The sequence below is a fragment of the Rana temporaria genome, chromosome 6, assembly GCF_905171775.1.
Source record: "Rana temporaria chromosome 6, aRanTem1.1, whole genome shotgun sequence".
Taxonomy (NCBI): domain Eukaryota; kingdom Metazoa; phylum Chordata; class Amphibia; order Anura; family Ranidae; genus Rana; species Rana temporaria.
Window position 1 is genome coordinate 66,707,603 of NC_053494.1, and position 20,657 is coordinate 66,728,259.

Here is a 20,657-nt window from a genome sequence, read left to right on the forward strand (position 1 = left end):
ATTTGTTTTAGTAGCACAAAAGCTCAGTTATACTATGCATATATGCCAAACAAATGAAGCTTTAGGGAGACTTGTTGTTGCCTGCAGCCTTAACTTAACCTCCGTGTTACCAGCAGTATAAGATGTGCAGCATAATCATGCTAGGCTCACACAGGCATTTTTTCTTGTCATATTTGTTTATTGAAATTTCACAAGTCGGGTTAAAGGTTTAAAAGTGATACAGGTATATACAATAGTAAGGTACAGTATAACATTATTATATGACTAAAAATAAAGTTGTCTCGTACTTTAAGAGATTGTCAACTCAGAGGGACATTTCCTATAGTGTTAAGAAAACAAAACAAATTTGTCTAAACTTAGACTTTGGTAGAATAAGGGAGTCTCAAAATAATTATAATTTGGGAATATCTGAAGTTCGTGATAAACGAAGCGTTAAGGGATTATCGCTCTCATTTTTCAAGTAAGAGAAAATTCCAACGGTTAATAACGTAATAAAAAAAACAAGAAATACAATTATGAGTAACGCTATGTAAACCTGATAAAGAGAGAAAAATATGAGAAAGGAAAAGGTAAAATAACGAAAGGGTTAGAAAAGAAAGAGGAGGGAGGAAAGGTAAGGGATATCCGAGGCAAGGTGTGTTTCCAATCATGTATTCAATATGACAGCCCTCAAAATTTCCACTCGCCTACTAGCATTTGGCGAGTGGATTTAAGCTGGGGGCGAGTGATGACAGGGCTGCATGACCAATCTCCCTCCAATCTGTGCCTACACTTAAAGTCCCAATGAGATTGGCGGCCGAAGAGGAAAGGTGCATGCTCGGGAAAAGTAGTCTGTTGAGCCGCGCACAGGCAGCGCAGTACACAGGTGCTCTCCTTACAATTCTCATTAAGCTATGGGACCTAACAGTATGACCTCTCTGAGCCTGCCCCCCTCCCCGACCAATGTAGCTGGAGAGCAGAAAGTAATGAGTGAGGTGGAGGATTGCAAAAATTACCACTCCGATGCACTGAAAGTTGCCCTGACATGAGAGCGGCAGCCTTCTAGTTTGTGCAGTTTTCTTCTCCTTGTGCTCTATGTAAGTGTCCAACAGTTTAGCCTGAGCACTGTGAACAGACTGGTCTCAATGTGTGCTGCGCGCTGTCAGTGTGCGCTGTGCTATGGTGTCAATGGCTGTGCAGTTGTGTGGATCTCAGCGCTGGATTGTACTCCCTCCCGCTGTGCTGCAGGTCCTCTCCTCTCTGCCAGCCTGAATAAAAGGGGGAAATGGGGACATGCAAGCGTGGAGCCGCACACACAGGCTCCTGATGATGAGATGAATGGGAGAAAGAGAGAGGATGGATGGGAGTTGCAGAGGAGACAGCAAGAGAATGGGGAAGAGACCCAGTTCTAGTGCCCTGTCCCTCTGGTCTGCCCCCAGTGCCCTGTTCCTCTGGTCTGCCCCCAGTGCCCTGTCCCTCTGGTCTGCCCCCAGTGCCCTGTCCCATTTTGTTAAAGTTGTTGTTGGTAATATTTAATTTTGTAACTTGATTCTGCATAAAACATTGTCATTCCATGAGATAATCTACGAGGGCGTGTTTACGGGTGCAATTAGGCGCAGGGCAGTGTATGAATTAGGTGGGGCAACTGGTGGCGAGTAACTCTTAAAGGCCTGGCTAGTAGCTCAGGACTTGAAATTTTGAGCCCTGCAATATGAGAAAATTTAAATGCATGAGAAATTTTACCCAGGCATCAATAGGGTTGCATCTAAATTAGAAGACAGGTAATGTGTCGTCCAAGGGAGCCATATGTTCTTGAATTTAGGAATTTTTTCATGTGTTCTAGCCTCTGTTTTGGCATGAAGCATGGATTGATTAATTCTACAATTAGTTTTAGTTGATATCAGGGTATGAGTTTTCCAGGCTTTAGCGATTGTTTTGCAGCTATTGTGATCTGTAGCAGTAGCTTGAACTGATTATTAGATTTGTCGGTTTTAAATTCAAAAGCGCAATCAAAGGATCAGGAAGGATGGACACTGCAAATAGTGTCGATCATGCAAAATATGTCTTCCCAAAACAACAAGAGGAGGAGTAATCTGGTAGGAACTAAGTACCAACGTGTAAGTACTTTTGTAGTTGGTTTCTAAAGCGGCTATATTTTGAGAGGAACATTTTGTAGTAATCCAAATCTTATCCCATACTTCTGTGCCCAATGAGAATCCAAGATGAGATTCCCCACTTGGCAACATATGTGGGCGGACTAGAATCTGATTTAGAAATGAGTTGGGCATATATGTTCGAAATAAATCCTTTTGCATGGGGGTCATGTTTACATATATTTTCAAAGTATGATAATTTATGGAGTTTAAGTCTTCCTTGGATATTGGGCATAAAACACTTTTTAATCTGAAGATATCGTAAAATTTCAGAGTTTGGAAGTTCATGACTCTAACCTAAATCGGAGAATGTTAGAAAGGAATTGGAGGAAGTAAGATAATGTAATTGGGTCAATTTAGAGGCGGTCCATGCTTTAAAGGTTTTAGGAAATTTCCAGGCAGGATAAGAGGATTTTTAAGGAACGATAAGAGTGGATTATGAGGAGATTGTAAGCCACAGAACAATTTTAATTTGTTCCATATTACGAGGGATTGTTTCGTTTTCGGATTTGTACGTTTTTTTCGGCAGGAGGGTTGTAACCACAAGAGATTGGATATTGATAATGGGTCACAATCCATAGATTCCAGAGCCACCCAAAGTGGAATTTCAGTAGTCGCATGGAATTTAGTTATTTGTGCCAAATGAGCCTGCATGGTAAGAAGTAGATAAGTTAGGAAATCCGAGACCACCTTTACGTTTTGGAAGATATAATGTATGCTTAGGTAAGCAAGGTTTTAAAGAGCCCCAAACAAAGGTTGTTAATTTATGCTGCATTATTCTTAAAAAATGTCGGGACCGAGATAGGTATAACACTAAAAAGATATAGAATTTTAGGTAGTATAGCCATTTTAATAACATTGATTTTACCGATCCAAGAAATAGGGAGAGAAGACCACTGAGTTAATTGGTAATCTATCGTAAGATAGGTGGATAATTTGTCCTAAATAGTTCAGAGAGATGACGCGTAAGATTAATTCCTAAGTATGAGAGACTGGTAGTAGACCATGAGAAAGGGAGAGATGCTTGCGCCTGTTGTACATCTGAGGGGGATAGAGAAATAAATTGGGCAAACGGTTTAATAAGTAAGGCAAATATAAGTAGGGATAGTGGGCAACCCTGTCTCGTACCTCTGCAAATGTCGAATGCATTTGATTTATACCCTGCATATGCCTTGGGTTTATCATATAAAGAAGAGATCAACTAAGAAAATGGTGGCCAAATCCCCAGTTTTGTAGGACATAGCGTAGGTAGGGCCACAAAATTGTATCAAATGCTTTTTTGATATCCAAAGATAAAAATCAAAGGTGGGATTTTCTTTGATTTGGCAATATGCATCAATGGTGCTGCTCTACGTATATTTTCTCCTGCTTGACACTTTGGGATGAAGCCTACTTGATCTCTGTGTATTAAAGAGCCAACTATAATGTTTAGCTGAGTTGATAAAACTTTCGCTAGAAGTTTGATGTCTAAATTAAAGGGGGGGGGGGTTCCACCCGCGATATTATTATAAATATATATATATTTTTTTAAAGTCAGCAGCTACAAACACTGTAACTGCTGACTTTTAATAAGGACACTTACCTGTCCTAGTCGCCTGCAATGTCGGCCCCCGCCGAGGCCGATCCCTCGATCCTGGCAGCTCCAGGCGCCGCCATCCACAGTAAGGGAAACGGGCAGTGAAGTTGTGCGGCTTCACTACCCGTTTCCTACTGCGCATGCTGCTCTCTGAGATACACACAGTTCCCAGAAGGCAGCGTGCCCCATTCACAAGAAGACAGAGTGTAGGATGAGGAAGAAGATCCACCTTGGAGGATGAAGAGGCAGATTAGGGACTTCCGCATAGCAACCGCTATTTCGGGTAAGTAAAACATTTTTTTTTTTTTTTTTGGTGTAAATTTTTTTTTTTCAGGGTGGAACTCCACTTTAACCACTTAAGACCCGGACCAAAATACAGGTAAAAGACCAGGCCCCTTTTTGTGATTCGGCACTGCGCCGCTTTAACTAACAATTGCTCGGTCGTGCGACGTGGCTCCCAAACAAAATTGGCGTCCTTTTTTTCCCACAAATAGAGCTTTCTTTTGGTGGTATTTGATCACCTCTGCGGTTTTATTTTTTGCGCTATAAACAAAAATAGAGCGACAATTTTGAAAAAAATGCAATATTTTTTACTTTTTGCTATAATAAATATCCCCCAAAAATATATAAAAAAAACTATTTTTTTCCTCAGTTTATACGTCGGACCCCCGACCCGCGGAAAGCCAGGGATGTACATGTACGCCCATATGCCTGTACGTGCCATTCTGTGGACGTGTATATATACATGCGGCGGTCGTTAAGCGGTTAAGAGATGTAGATTTTGCAGGGTACTTTGCAACTCATCATAAGATCTGCAGGTGTATTTGGTACCTTGATAGGTAAAATGTACAGAAAACGGGAATCCCCATTGATAAGCTGTTTGATTTTGCTGAAGGATTTGAAGAAGAGGTTTTAAGGCTCGCCTTTTAGCAACTGTAATTGGGGAAAGATCAGCAAATAGCTGGTAAGTGTGACCTTGAAAAGTGAGGGAGTCTTTTCCTCTTGCTGCAGCCAAAATGTGCTCTTTTGGTGCAAAAGAAATGCAATTTTGCAATTATATCGCAAGGTGGCCATTCAGTTTTGCGTGGCATTAAAGCCCTATGAATTCTATCAAGTTCCAATCTATCAATTGGGATTGACGGCATTAGTTGCGCAGATTAGAGCGACGCTCTCTAGTCTCAAAATCTTCCTAACGAAAATTTGTAAAGTGAGGTTTTCCTCTTTAAGGTTTTCCAATTTGCAAACATGGGACTGGACATTTTTTTCCACATCTTCTACTCCATTTTCCAGGTCTTATGTACGCTGGCCTAATTCTCTGATTTCTTTAGTCAGGCTTTCGGTGATGTGTTTTGATGTCTGCTTCAGTGCTTTTTGTAGCATCTTTTCAAACTGCTTTATAATATTAAAATGTAAAGTGTCTATTACTGCAGTTTGTAAAGGAGTATATTCAACATCGGATTCAGCTATGTCATCCTGTGGCTGCGGTTTCTGCCTCTGCTTAGCAGTACAAGAAGAGCTTGTGTGAGGTGAGGGGGGAGGTGGCATTTTAGACATGGCCCTGGGCAGAGCGTCTCTGGGATTCTTATTGTATTTTTTGGACGTGCCCCACTAAACACCATAATGTACCTCAGTGAAGGTTTGTAGCTCTTTATATAATTCACCCGAAGCCATGCAGGTGTTTTATCTGACCATGAAGTCCCGGGAGATACAGAGCTTCTGGGTCTGCCTCAGCCGGCTCTGCGCATGCTCTCCCACACAGGCATTTTTTTTATTTTTATCTTGCAAATGCTGTTCTGAAATACACCACATTCGTGTGTGTGTGTATTATATAATATCCTGCGTAAACTGTTGGCACTATATAAATCATGTTAAATTTTAATACATTTAATTAGTTTTAATTGGTGTTTAATGTTTTTTATTTTTATAAATTTAAAAAAATATAAAGTGAGTTAACAGGAAAAATCTAAATCAAATCAATATTTGGTGCGACTACCCTTTGCCTTCCGACCAGCATCAATTCTAGGTACACTTGCACACAGATTTTAAAGGAACTCGGCAGGTAGGTTGTTCTAAACATCTTTGAGAACTAACCACGGATCTTCTGTGGATGTAGGCTGCCTCAGATCCTTCTGCCTTTTCTTGTAATCCCAGGCAGACTTGATGTTGAAACAAGGTTTCTGTGGGAGCTAAACTATCACTTCCAGACTCCGTTTTTCTTTACACAAAAGAAAATTCTTAACGACATTGACTATGTTTGGAGTTGTTGTCCTGCTACAGAATAAATTTGGGATTAATCACACGGCTCCCTGGTGGCATGATGGATAATTCTCTTCCTGTATTTCTCAGCATTTTTAACACTAAATAAAATCAGTCAATTTAACTGCTTCCCCAAACGTGTACATTCAACACATGCCATGAATGATAACTATCACCAATGCTTGTGCTCTCAACCAAACTGTCAAACCAGTTGTGACACCAACCATTTGATCACATGTGTAACGGACCTATGAACTATTCTGACTGGACATCTATAATAATCCTGCAGTGAGGCATACACAGGGTTAATTGTAGAGTGACTCTATTCTAATGTCCCCCCTTCCTCAGCTAATTGACTCTCCTTTGTGTAGTTAACAGCCTCCTGTCAGGTGTATGCTAATGGGATCATCTGTGAGTGTGTAATTGTTCTAAAGGTTAATTGAATTCTATTGATAAAGGAATGTGTCTGATCAGGTCATGTTAAGTGGATCTCGGGTCCGAAACGTCTAGAGACTGATTAAGTGATTAATTCAAGGAGAGGTCATTATTTCAAAGTATCTGTATTGAAGCCCCCCCACTGTGTGAGGGGGGCGGAGATTGTCATTGTTCCTGTAACAGTTTTGTAACCACATATAAGCTAGGTGTTGTACCATTAAAAGTTCAGTCCTACGTGACCCTTCAAAACGTAGCGCTGTCTCGTTCTTGAAAGGGCGTTCGATGGGATTGTTATTCTGCTCATTTTATAGCTGAACCGGACTCTCTCTCTGGATCTCGTGGATGAGATATACCGGCTGTACCTGCATATCGCAACTTGCCAGGGAAAAGGACGTCTCCAACGGCTGATACCCTCTCACTACCTGGGTAGCCGTTACATTGGTTGGCAGCAGCGGGATGGTCCTTTTATCCAGACAGCAAGTTCTGAATGGAGTCGCAGTACGCCAGGCTGAAAAGATCCACACTAAAGAAGCAGGCTGTGGACTCCCACATGGAATAGGCCAACCGGTTACAAAGGGTGGCATCCCTTTGGGTGCAAGGCCAACACCGGGGAGGAAGTATTGCAGCTGTTCCTAATGGAACATTTCTTCCAAGACCTGGCCGCAGACATACAAGACTGGATACGAGATCGCCGTCCCGCTAACTTAAACGAGGCGGCTCGGCTAGCAGATGAGTACGCAGAAACAAGGAAAGTAAGCCAGGATACTACACGGCTGGGTCATAAGGTAGAACCGCGCACTCCAACCGTCACCCCACGCCCAGAGTTTCGGGCTCCAGTCCCACCAGGACCACCACGCCCTCAGGGGCCTAACGACTACCCCCGGGATTCGTCGAGGGTGATGTGCCATCACTGCAGCAACACGGGACATATTGCTCGTTATTGCCCTTTGAGAGCTACAAATAACTGGAGACGCACAACACCCAACACAGAGGTCACTCCATCGCGTCCCTCTGCGGCCCACTGCCTAGAGACCGAGGGGGGCCCTGAGGAATGTCTGGGAATTTTGTATGAGGCAGATCCAATACAAGCTGCCTCTCCAGATAACCGTCAGCATCACCGTCAGGAGGTACGGGTGAAAGTAGCACAAGGCCTAAGAGATACCGGGACTACTATCACTTTGATTCAAAAACATCTGGTAAAGCCAGAGAACGTGTCCACTCGCACAGTTGCCGTCCGGGTCGCAGGGGGTGCTGTATTTCGCATACCCACCGCCCGGGTGCACTTAGACTGGGGAGCCGGGTCAGGAAAGACCACAGTTGGTATCATGGACAACCTACCTGCCGAGGTTGTGCTGGGCAATGACATTGGCCCTCTGACTTTGGCTTATTTACCTACACCTGCTGCTGCTTGTCCCGTGACCACCCGCGTTGCTGGAATCAACTCGCTTGCTGCTGAGACCCGGGTAAGTCTACCTTCCCCGACATGTACTGTAGATCCGGCACAATATCACAGTCTAAAATGGGAATGTGACAAGTTGGCCAGTGAGAAATCAGAGATGCAACGACACTATGCCATGTATTATGAGATGTCCCGTGGCTTGAACATTGAAATGCACAAACAGGCGGAAATTGTCAAAATATTAAATGGGATTTGCATCCAGGTGGTGCCTTATCTGTCCCAAGAGCATCAGCAACAGGTTTTGGGACCCATTGAGAGAGCAAAGCAAGTGACTGTTCCAGAACTGAATTCTATTATTCACCGTCCCCATCAGCTACCGACCTGGTAAGCCAATGGGAATGCCGACGGACTGTCCAGGCAAACTGAACTTTTACCCTAACAGCAGACCGGACATTCCCAATTTGACCCGAAAAGGATCAATCCGGATCTGCCGGAGTGTTCCACAAAAGGGGAGTAGTGTAACGGACCTATGAACTATTCTGCCTGGACATCTATAATAATCCTGCAGTGAGGCATACACAGGGTTAATTGTAGAGTGACTCTATTCTAATGTCCCCCCTTCCTCAGCTAATTGACTCTCTCCTTTGTGTAGTTAACAGCCTCCTGTCAGGTGTATGCTAATGGGATCATCTGTGAGTGTGTAATTGTTCTAAAGGTTAATTGAATTCTATTGATAAAGGAATGTGTCTGATCAGGTCATATTAAGTGGATCTCGGGTCCGAAACGTCTAGAGACTGATTAAGTGATTAATTCAAGGAGAGGTCATTATTTCAAAGTATCTGTATTGAAGCCCCCCCCACTGTGTGAGGGGGGGCGGAGATTGTCATTGTTCCTGTAACAGTTTTGTAACCACATACTGTATAAGCTAGGTGTTGTACCATTAAAAGTTCAGTCCTACTTGACCCTTCAAAACGTAGCGCTGTCTCGTTCTTGAAAGGGCGTTCGATGGGATTGTTATTCTGCTCATTTTATAGCTGAACCGGACTCTCTCTCTGGATCTCGTGGATGGGATATACCGGCTGTACCTGCATATCGCAACTTGCCAGGGAAAATGACGTCTCCAACGGCTGATACCCTCTCACTACCTGGGTAGCCGTTACAACATGTGCAAGCACCATGGCAAGTGCAGATTAACCCTCCTCTTTTATGTTAACATCATGGATAGTAACAGAAAGCTAACGGGTCGGTTTTGACCCGTGTCTTAAATCAGCCATAAAATACCCTCTGAACAATTATTTATCATCCAATTTGTTTCTTATATTTCTTGAAAAATAAAGACAACTTTTTTAAGTGATTTGGAGTGCGGCTATCCAGTTTTCGTTCTTCTATTGTGCAATTTGTTTCTTACCTCTTGGTTTTAATATTTTTGGTGTGACCCCTTAGAGCAGGGATAAGCAATTAGCGGACCTCCAGCTGTTGCCAAACTACAAGTCCCATCATGCCTCTGCCTCTGGGTGTCATGCTTGATGCTGTCAGAGTCTCGCTATGCCTCATGGGACTTGTAGTTTGGCAACAGCTGGAGGTCCGCTAATTGCATATCCCTGCGATAGAGGATCCCTGCCTTAGACCTTTCTTTTGATAGCATATCTCTCATTTTCAAATTTAAAAAATTATAAAATAAACCTCAATAGAATATTATAAGTAAATAAAAGGTTGTTATGTCACCAGAATGTTGCTGAGGAGTATTTGAACACATCTCTTACATTTTCTTTTTTTTTTTTTATATATATATTTTTTTTATTTTAATAACATTAACTATAATAACATTGATGGTGTTAGGGTCAATTTTGACCCATATATATTTACTCCAAGAAAATAGCCAAAAGTCTTTTTTTTTTTTAACATAAAACGTTCATAAACAATGAAAAGCAAGTAATAATACAAAATGTAGACTTGCAAGGTCAAACAAACACACAATCAAGCAAGGCAAACCAATAGACATCAAGTACTAGTTTCAAAGCATCTTTGTGCAAGAACTTGCATGTGTTTGTGTAGGTGTTTTTAGATGCATGTGTGGCAAAAGCTGACACTTTTAGCATGTTCTTTGCAGATATATTTTTTACAGTGGAAGCATAATGTGTGTGTCTTTCTGTCCTTATTGCTGGGGCAGACCTGACACCTCTTTCTTTTTAGAATCAGATGGCATCACTGGAGTTGTGGCTGTGGCTGTGCTGGTTGATGTTGAGGCAAGGCTAGATGATGATGATGAGGATGCTGGCACTGATTCTCTTTGTGTTGTTGATGGTGTGGATTGAGTGCTTGATGAACTCTGCATCTGTCCTGATCACGGCTGCAGCGATTGGATCTCGAGACACCCATTTCCTTTGCTCAATGTGTGCCTTGACAAGGGAACTTCCTAGCTCCTCGAGAAATATCCTCCACTTTTTTGTGTTCCAACCTGGGTGGATGTGGGTCCATAACACAAATGCATTGTATGCAGACACATCTAGGATGTTAGAAAACGCAGCCATTGGCCATCTCCTGGTCATTCGCTGACAAGTATAGGTAGCAGTCAGCTTGTCCAGGTTGTCCTCTCCTCCTTTTGTTTTTATTGTAATCCAGGATAATTGTGGGCTTTTTGTCACTTCTTGATCACACTGCTGCATCTTTGTGAAAAGTGGACATAAGTATCACTTCTTTTTTTGGACAATATCAAACAACAGTGGTGGTGTCTGTAAAAGCAAACTTTGAAGAAAGTGGAGCTCTGTCCTTCACCTGCAAAATTTCAGTGTGCAGCTCAGGTTTGTTTATTTTTTATTGTGCCTACCATGGTGAGTTTCCTCCTGAGAAGTTCTTGTCCAAGGTCATAGCTGGTAAAAAAAATTGTCACGTGATATTGTGACCCCGCAGTCCAGTAGTCAAATCAAGGACTACACCTTGTCCTTGTTTTTTCTCAGGGATGCCACTTTCGGGTTTGCCGGTGTAAATCTTTAGGTTCCATGCATAGCTTGTGTTTGCATCACAGGCTGCCCAGATTTTTTTATGCCGTATTTGCCTGGCTTACTGGGCATATACTGCCGAAAGGGGCAATTTCCACAGAAAGGGATCAAACGTTCATCTACTGTTACCTAGGGCCCAGGGTTAAACATTAGTGGAAGGAGCTGAACCCATTTCTTCCAGACATCCCTTATGGGAGCAAGCTTGTCAGATTTTGCTCTTGTATCTCTGTTGTCAAATCTGAAAACTCTTGATATCATTCGAAAGGTGTGAAGTGACATTGTTGCTGGGAAGATATATCTGCCTTTTGACTTGTCCCAGAGACTATCAGTGGCCTCATTATAGGATCTGTACACTCCATCAAGAAGAACACCACCAATATAAGCATCTAGGCATTCCTCATTTATGTCATTCCACATGTTGCCATGGACTTTTTTTCCTTCAAGGTTTGTCATTGCAATGATCACTTTTTTTAGTGACAATGGCATGAACAGTTCAAAACATGTTTTGATGTCACTTACTCTCGTCGCAGCAAACCTTGTGATACCAGGGGTCATTTTGATTACATCTGCAGCAGCTGCCCTGCCATGTAAGTCAGGAGGTTCTGAACTCCAACAGATCTTACAACTTTTGGATTTGAATGTTTCAGCAGGTTCAGCACTGGTGGTCTCCTCAAGCATAAAGGTTGAATGAAGGATGGATGGCGCACTCCAAAAACCGTACAGGTTTTCTTTTATTAAATGAACAGCAAAAGCATTACCAGATCACAGCAACAGAAACAGGGGACAGCCGACGTTTCGCACAAAATCAGTGCTTATTCATGGCTAACATGCAATAAAACTGTTTGATATATATAGATATCAAAAGCTGACATGTGACCTGAGTGAATAATTGGCTGGGGGTGGCCCATGGTAACAGGACACACCTGAAGCCAATACCAAGTCACAGCCTACCTGTGCATACCAAAAGACATGTGAACAAAAACCAAAAGTGCCAAAATACAACCATAATCAACATAAATGTATACATGAACCAATTGTGCATGGATGAGTGAATAAAAATATGAAGAAAGATAATACAATCAAATACTGTCAAATGCCGGTACAAAGCAATACATATAAAAAAGGTGTAAAAATAAAGAGAGTAATATATACATATTTAACATGTGATAAAAGTGACAATGAAATAATGTGTATGAGTGAATGAGTGAAAATGAAAAATAAGATTCATTATAAATATATAAGTGAAAGTGAAGAGGTTCCGTCTCTAAAAGGTGTATTAGAAATGCATCTATCTATCTATCTATCTATCTATCTATCTATCTATCTATCTATCTATCTATCTATATATATATATATATATATATATATATATATATATATATATAGAGAGAGAGACATGGAGGTCAATGTCAATATAGTAAGCATATGTAAGAAATAGGGCCGAAACAACTAATCGATTATGAAATTAATCGATTACAATTTTCATAATCGATTAATCGGCCAGTAACATAATGGGGTTAAAACAACTAAAATGAGCCCTTTTATAGTACAAAAAAGCAAATCGCTACAGTAAATATTACTTTCACTGTCCCACAGTAAAAAATGAACCCCTTACAGTAGAGATTATTTGCTCTTTTTGTACTTATTTTCTTTTTTTTTTTAACCCCATTATGTTACTAAACACCTCAGGCCGGGTTCACACCTCTGTTTTTGGTGCATTTTGCAGAAACACATTACAGTTCATTTACATGTTTTCCTATGGGACACGTTCACATCCATGATTTTTTTTCAGCTGCTGTGTATTTGGAAAGGGCAAGGACTTTTTAACGCAAAACGGTGCTATTTCTTTTTTTTTGGTTCAATATACTTCAATAGAGAAGCTGCAGAAAAGCATGTAATGTGTTTTGCGGCAATTTGTGTTTTGTAATCTGCCCAACAACAAATTGGCCCAAAAAAATGTAATATTTCTTTTTTTTTAAGGCTATTATCCGATTAATCGAAACAATAATCGGCCAACTAATCGATTATGAAAATAATCGTTAGTTGCAGCCCTAGTAAGAAAGCCTCATCCCGGTCATGAATCATGATCGGGGGAGGTGTGCTGTAGATCACTACGCTGGTGTATTAGAAATGCATCTACATGCCCCTCCCTAACTACAGCTCACAGGGTTGAGAGGTGATTGGCTGTCAGTGTTACTAAGCAGAGAGAGTGTTTATGATTTCAGTTTTGGCACTTATTAGTGTCCTATAATCCTATATTATAACTGGGTCAGAATTGACCCTAACACCATAAACGTCTTAATATTCACCACAGTATTTTATAATTTAGTGAAAAGGATTCTTTTTCTATTACATTGTTTAAATATAGGTTCCTGACAAAGTAAAAAAATCTTGATGCAATAAACAAATTTATGTGATACTTATAGACCTTCAAAACCTGAAAATGGGTCGGCTCTGACCCTAACACAAGAGGAGGGTTAAACAGAGGCAAAGATGGCAGCTTCCTTGACTATAAATGATAGGAGGGTTTAATTTCCCCTTTAACCTACAAATGACAGTTTGAGGGAAGTACTGTGTTTTATTCCATGAGTAGCAGAAAGAATTGCAGGCTACAGCCTTTATCCGTTGTGTCCTAGTAAATATGCTATTTGCATGCAAGTCTGAAAATTGTATTTTTTTTTTTTTTGGGGGGGGGTTAAAAAAAAAAAAAAAAAATTGTAGTTGCCAATAGGGGGAGCTACTTGTCTGTCCTTTGAAAGCTAAACAGCCTGTAGTACACTATTAACTTATTCTTTTACACACATATTTCCTCTATGATTTTAATCTAAGTATCATAATTTGTCTCGAATAGGAAAAGTCTAAACATTTCTGTCCTGTCACGGATAACTTTCTTAATGCCGCATATGGATCTTTATTTAGGCTACAGTCTTAGAGACAGTTTAAAAAGGAATGTGCCATAAGTTGTTATCTGTTTTTTATTTAAACCCTAGGCATTCTATATATATAATTTGCTGGCTTGTCAAAGAACAGAAATAAAGTTGGAAATACCCAAAAGACCCAATTTTTCCAAAACAAACAAGACCTTGGGCAACTACTACTACTAGTAGTACTAATTCCGCAGCTATGTGCAAAGAGAATCCATTTCATGATGGGTAATCTTCCTTTGTCTAGCCCAGTGTTTCTCAACTCCAGCCCTCAGGGCGCACCAACGGGTCATGTTTTCAGGATTTCCCTCAGATGAAACTGCTGTGGTAATTACTAAGGCAGTGAAACTGATAAAATCACCTGTGCAAAATAATGGAAAGCATGAAAACAAGACCTGTTGGTGCGCCTTGAGGACTGGAGTTGAGAAACACTGGTCTAGCCTCTACAGCAAGGAATAAATAAAAATGGACCTCTGTTGTGATGTAAAGGCATTTTTCATAGCCCTGGGCCTTCAAGGTTTGCCTCCTCTCCAGCTTCCTCTGCCGAGAAACATATACAGTAGGGCTACTTTGCTGACCACCTTCCCGGAATGAAAACGCTGCCTGTTATGCTGGCTTTATTCCCTTTTACATCATGCATCCAGCAGAGTCATAGAAAAGGCAGAGCTGCTGATCTGCATACTTATTTCTAGTTCAGTGATCAACATAATCACAGGGGAACTACCGTAGCATTTTGCAGGAGAGCTGATCATATACAGTTTCTCTCTGTTTAGAGTAAGGTGTCCGTGCTTTGTGCCATTCCAAAAAAAAATTGATCATTTGGGATCATCAATCTGCCTGCTGGGTCTAGGTTTAAGGCTGCAGTTGGAGAGGTGTAAAAAAAGCACTCTATTTTTATTTTTTTCTTGACACAGGATTCAGAAACATTTGGGTTATAGTAATGTCTACAAGAGCATTTTCTATAGGTGATGTTTTAAAAGCCTTTTTATAGGTCATTTCTTTAACATTAACTGTGAATATTGACCCTAGAATTTTATATCAGCGGGCATGTGTGTCGATATGTAACAGGTAGTGCAAGTGACATAATCATATGTGCCCCGACGGGTGTGTTTTACGTTCATTGGCCCAGGATAGGCTCAAATTTTGTTTAGAAGGGAGAGAGTTTTTCTACACTTTTTTAACTAACACTTTGTGGTCTGTTTATTAAAACTGGAGATTGCAAAATCTGGTGCAGCTGTGGCTGGTAGCCAATCTGATTCTAACTTCAGCTTGTTCAATTAATCTTGGACAAAAAAAAATGGAAGCTAATTTGTTTCTATGCAGAACTGCAACAGATTTTGCACGCCAGTTTTAGTAAATCAACCGCTTTATTTTATTTTTTTTAAAGTCCCCTATATGACTTTAACACTGTGGGCCAGATTCACAAAGGACTTACGACGGCGTATCTCCAGATACGCCGTCGTAAGTCCGAATGTGAGGCATCGTATCTCGGCGACTGATTCAAAGAATCAGATACGCCAGAATTTGTCTAAGATACGACTGACGTAAGTCTCTTATGCCGTTGTATCTTAGGTGCATATTTACGCTGGCCGCTTCCATATATTTCCACGTCTAATATGCAAATGAGCTAGATACGCCGATTCACGAACGTATTAAAATACGCTGTTTCCGTAAGGTGTACGATCGGCGTAACTTTACCCCTCATAAAGCAGGGGTAAGTCATGTTAAGGTATGGACGTCGGAACAGCGTCTTATTTTACGTCGTTTGCGAAAGTCGTACGTGAATGGGGATGGGCGTAGGTTACGTTCACGTCGACTAAGCATTGAGCCAGCGTAAATTTTGGTGATGGCTTTGCAACATTATGATTAGTTTTATTTACAACTCTCAGGCCAGAATAGGGAAAGGTTGAACATCAAAGTCATTTTACAAAGCGTTCTTTTCAGTTTGTTTTGCCACCAAAAGCCTTATGGCAGAAATGCCTTGAAAAATCTAAAATGGCATTATAAACTATCCAGTCATTGATCCGGTGCACAAAGCTTTAGGCTTGTCTTGATTATAGAATCAAATTTCCAACTGTTATTTAAAAAAATATATACTGTGTGTGTGTATATATATATATATATATATATATGTATGTATATATATATATATATATTTGGCATGTACCTCTTTGCTTCTGAGTGCAGTGCAGTGCAGATTGTGTGTAGAATATCTAAATGTATCCTACTTCCAATAAAAAGTTATTTTCTATTCAAAAGTGTCTTATATTGTTTTATTGTTTGTTTTTTATTTTAGATACTCAGCCAGTGAATATGAGGCTGGATGAACCAGACATTGAAGATTCATATGTAATCCATGGTTCACAGGATAAGCATTGTTAATGGATTTGTCATGCAATTTATTTAATATCAATAAAATTATATTTTTATGTATTTTTTTATGTATTTTTTTTTTCCTGAAGGGGGATGGGGGATGTGACCAGATCTAACCTAAAGGATAAGTTTACCTTTGTAAATAAAAATAATAAATGCACATCTTTTTACCATGAGCCTGCAATGCAGGGTTCTTGCAGACAACCTGTGTGAGCTGTCTGCTTGTACCTCGTATGGGCATGCACACTGGCAGGAAGACTCAATGAACGCTCAACAGCACCCTGGTAGTTTATTGAGAACTGCATGCCATTTATATTTTATTTTTTTAAATTGTGACAGTGGGGGAGGGAATTCCCTGCTTGCTGTCAAAATAAAGGGTCGGGGAGTGTGCGATGGGTGGTGCATTGGTAACATGTTACACCCTGAAATTATATAAAAATCTAGCTCGCATGGTGGAAAGCTCTTGCGGGCGCGCTCCCGTGATACAGCGGCACCCATCTTACTGTCGGATGTTTTTTCACCTTAATGCATAGGATGCATTAAGGTGAAAAAACATTTACCTTTACAACCCCTTTAACACCCTTGTAACATTTTGTTTTGCTGTCTGTGTCCCTGTTCAGAAGATTTCACCTCACTTTCTGTCCCTATGACAATTTGATTTAGAATTTTTTATTTTTTTTTGTAGAAACAAGGATTGGTGATACAGCTCTCGTGGAGACACCTTTTTCTAGTGGTGCAACGGATCACAGTTGATCCGTGATCCGAACGGGTCACCCCCTTCGGATCGGCACACACTGTGATTCGTGGATTGCCGCGGCTCCGGAGCTAGGCCTGAAGCCGTGGCCTTTCCTAATGTTATGGCTTCGGCTTAGCCCTGGAGCCGCGGCCATAACATTATGAAAGGCCGCGGCTTCGGCCTAGCTCCAGAGCCGCAGCCATCTTGGTACACCCGGCGGCGGCCCTCCTCTCTGTTTACACCCACAGAGGAGGAGGAGCCCACACTCGTGGGACACACCGCTGGGAGTCATACTACTGGGGGTGTCTGTCTGTCTGTACTACCTGGGGGGGTCTGTCTGTACTACCTGGGGGGGTATGTCTGTACTACCTGGGGGGGGGGTCTGCACTGAGGGGTTCTTTACTGAGGGGGAACTATAGTTGGTGGAAGGGGGGGGTGACACATAGTGTGGATATTACAGTGGGGGGGGGGGATGTGGATATTACAGTGGGGAGAATTTTTTTTTTTTTTTGCCTATCCGAAAAATGATCTGATCCGAGGAACGATCCGAACCGTGAGTTTTTTGATCCGTTGCACCCCTACCTTTTTCCCATGGTAACTCTTAGGCCTCGTACACACGGACGGACTGTCTGATGAAAACGGTCCACCGGACCGTTTTCATCGGACATGACCCCTCGGAGATTTCTGTCTGATGGTTGTACACACCATTAAACAGAAATCCGCACAGACACGATACGCGGTGACGTGGCCGCGACGACGTGCGCGGCCCTGGAAGGTCAATGCTTCCACGCATGCGTCAAATCACTTTGACGCATGCGAGGGCTTTTGGCGAGCGGACATGTCCGGTGAGTCTGTACAGACGACCGAACATGTCCGACGGACAGGCTTCCAGCGGACATGTTTTTTAGCATGCTAAGAAACATTTGTCTGCTGGAAACCTGTCCGATCCGCCGGAAAATTGTCCGGTCGGACATGTCCGCTGAAACTGGTCTGCGGACCAGTTTCAGCAGACATGTTCGGTCGTGTGTACGGGGCCTTACAGGAGTGATGTTTACCTTCCTAGGGCTAGATTTCCTCTCACTTCCTGTTGTCTTGCTCCGTTTTGTAAGTAGGAGTCGCTTGTAAGTCAGATGTTTGTAATCCAGGGACCGCCTTTTATATGTGTGGGGGCTGAATTATATGTATGTGTGAAGAAGCCGGCTGCAGTGTTTTATGTGTGTGTGTGTGGGGTATGTACGTGTAAAAAGGACTGGGGGTACATTCTATGTGTGTGTGAAAAAGGGGCTGTGCTGTGTGTGTATATATGTGGTGGGGATGGGCCTTCATTGTTTCTATGTGTGAAGGGGAGGGGCTGCATAGTGTTTGTGTAGCGGATTTTATTTTAAATATGTGAGGAGGAGGGCTGCATTATATGTATATATTATATGCAGAGCTTACCCTTTAAATATGCAAATATACACCTGTGTCATTTAGTTGTGAACTACCCCCATGTAGGCATATGGCGACAGGGCAGCCGCTCTGCATCGGATCAAGTACATGTTTCTGATCCAGAATTTCCTGTTGGAGGCCATGCGCCCGATCTGTGCTGTCATTCGGTACAGCACAAGTCTGCCATCATATACCTTTTTGGTTCCAGAGAGAGGAGAGCAGACCTATGTGAATATAAATGGCACACTTTTTTACTTATAAACACCTAGTTCAGAACATTTAACTCCTTGATCATCCTCCATTTAACCCTTTCACTACCCTGTCCAATGTCAGTACAGTGTACTTTTTTTCTCCCCTTACTGATTACTTATTGGTGTCACTAGCAATGTCAGATAGCATCAGATTGCTTGCCACACTATCACCGTTCACATTTATCCCCATGATTTCCAGCAGCACTATCACAGTCACACTATAACCACCATTGCTTGTATAGTGTCTAAACAGATCAGTATCTTTGATCTGATCAGAACTATACTTGTGTCTCCAAAAACGCAGTGTTAACAGGATCAGCCCTGTTTGCTCCCAGCACTTGCGTTTAGCCTCCCCACCCCCAACAAGTGCAGTGTCAGTATGATTTTTTGATCACTGTCACATCTGATAAATTGTACATAAAACTGCAGTGCTAGCAGCTCTGATCTCTGCTACCACTAGCAGATATTTTTTTTTATTTCTAGCAGCTCAAGCAGTCCCTGACAGCCAGGAGCCCCTTTTCCTGTTAGTCACACTAGGTACCTGTAAATTTAGTGCAAAAAATATAAGTGAATTATAGAGCAGGCACTATTGCATAATAATGTCCAAATGCATCTATGTACCTGAATAGAATTATGATTAGGTGGGATCCCCAGATCGGGGTAGGATATGGGAATTTCAAGATGCAGATGCAAGTGTTAAGAATGAAAAATTTATATATGGCAGCGATTTTCACCAAACCCACATGACACAGTGAAAAAAGTGTATCCTTTTATATAAAAAATAACATTTGATACAAAATATTTTCCTTGAATTAAATTACATTATTATCCAAAGTTTTAATTCTTAAAAAAAAAAAATCACAAAAAGAGTACTGCTTATGCAACCAGGTGCAAAGAGACTTCTTCATGAGGCCCGTGTAACTAGTTCTACATGTTTCGCCCACATACAGGGCTTCTTCAGGAACATACAGGCAAACAGTGATCTACATGGGATATATCAAAGATCAAATAATGAATAATAATCATTAAACAGGAATAACAGTCAGTTAAATATATTTCATCAGTAATACAAAAAATTTATTTGGTAAACATCATGAAATATAGAGAGTTCAATTCATATGTTATATCCAAAAGGTCTATATGGTTCAACTGGTCAAAATCTAGGCCGTACCTCCAGGAGAAAATCGGAAAGTGTCCCGGGCACCACAGTGAAGACCGTCCTCCTGGGCAGAAGATCCTGCCTCATAGGGTGGAGCAAAAATGCTTATAATTTAATTTAAATGCCAGAGAAGGGTTAATGTGTACAATCAGGATCACAGCGCCCATAATGCACAGACGCAGAGATGATGTTTAATCTTCTGCTTACAGCACTCTGATATATAGCAATTACAAAAGAGGAAAAGAAAAACAAATAGATAATATGCTCAATATTAAAGCAGGGGTCATGGTGTTAAAGAAACCCCATGACTAAATTAGAAATCAATAATTAAATTCCATCTACATGCAGGTCCCACAAACTGAAATGAGTGTCTTAGACCCAATACTCTGAGTTCCACGTACTAATCCCAATTACCTTGAGATGACAGTCAGATAATCCCAGAAAGCTGGTTAAGCCTCCATATGTTTAAAATGCCAGGTCCTCCCTACAGGAGGACAAATTGCGCCCAGTGAGAGAGTGATACAGGAAAAGAAAAGGAAGGATTGCATAAATTAGCCATTTAAGTAAGGTTGTGCAGAGAAATAAAGTTTGTTTACCTATGCCGCAGTTCAAACAGGGATGCGGCTGATCCTGCAGAGCTCACACTGCCGGCATGGGCTGACGGAGCTCTTTTATACCCCCTTCTTTGCAATGACGCGGCTCCACGTGTGTCGTGGGCGGCATCAATTGCGTCAGTGGGCAAGGTAAAGTGACCAGGGTGCTGGGGAACCCCCATCCTGGGATCTGCCACCCGCGCATGCGTGATGTACACACATGCCGCAGGAGCGTGTCTCCGCTGGCGGTGGAATGGCAGAGCCGTCCAACCAATGGGAGGGTGCGAACTCCAGCCAATCCGGGCGGCCACAGAGCTGACAGATGCAAGCATCCGAGCCTCCGCTCGGGTTCAACATTGCAACAGCAATGCTGGCGTCTACCCCTACCCGCCCACA

General features: G+C 41.7%; 1 protein-coding gene and 1 long non-coding RNA gene across 2 annotated transcripts in view; one reads left to right on the forward strand and one right to left on the reverse strand.

Annotated features, from left to right (window-relative positions):
• CEP20 (centrosomal protein 20) overlaps positions 1–16,154 on the forward strand; it is a 75,774-nt gene extending 59,620 nt beyond the window's left edge. Inside the window, exon 5 of the mRNA XM_040356918.1 lies at positions 16,018–16,154. Coding sequence (XP_040212852.1) covers positions 16,018–16,103 — 86 coding nt within the window. The 3' untranslated portion in view covers positions 16,104–16,154. The remainder of the gene's footprint in view (positions 1–16,017) is intronic.
• Positions 16,155–19,265: 3,111 nt separating this feature from the next.
• Positions 19,266–20,448, reverse strand: LOC120942644. The gene is made up of 3 exons (XR_005750213.1): positions 20,265–20,448; positions 20,083–20,152; positions 19,266–19,492 (listed from the first exon to the last, which is right to left on the reverse strand). It is a non-coding gene; the product is annotated as an uncharacterized LOC120942644 (long non-coding RNA).
• Positions 20,449–20,657: the final 209 nt, after the last annotated feature.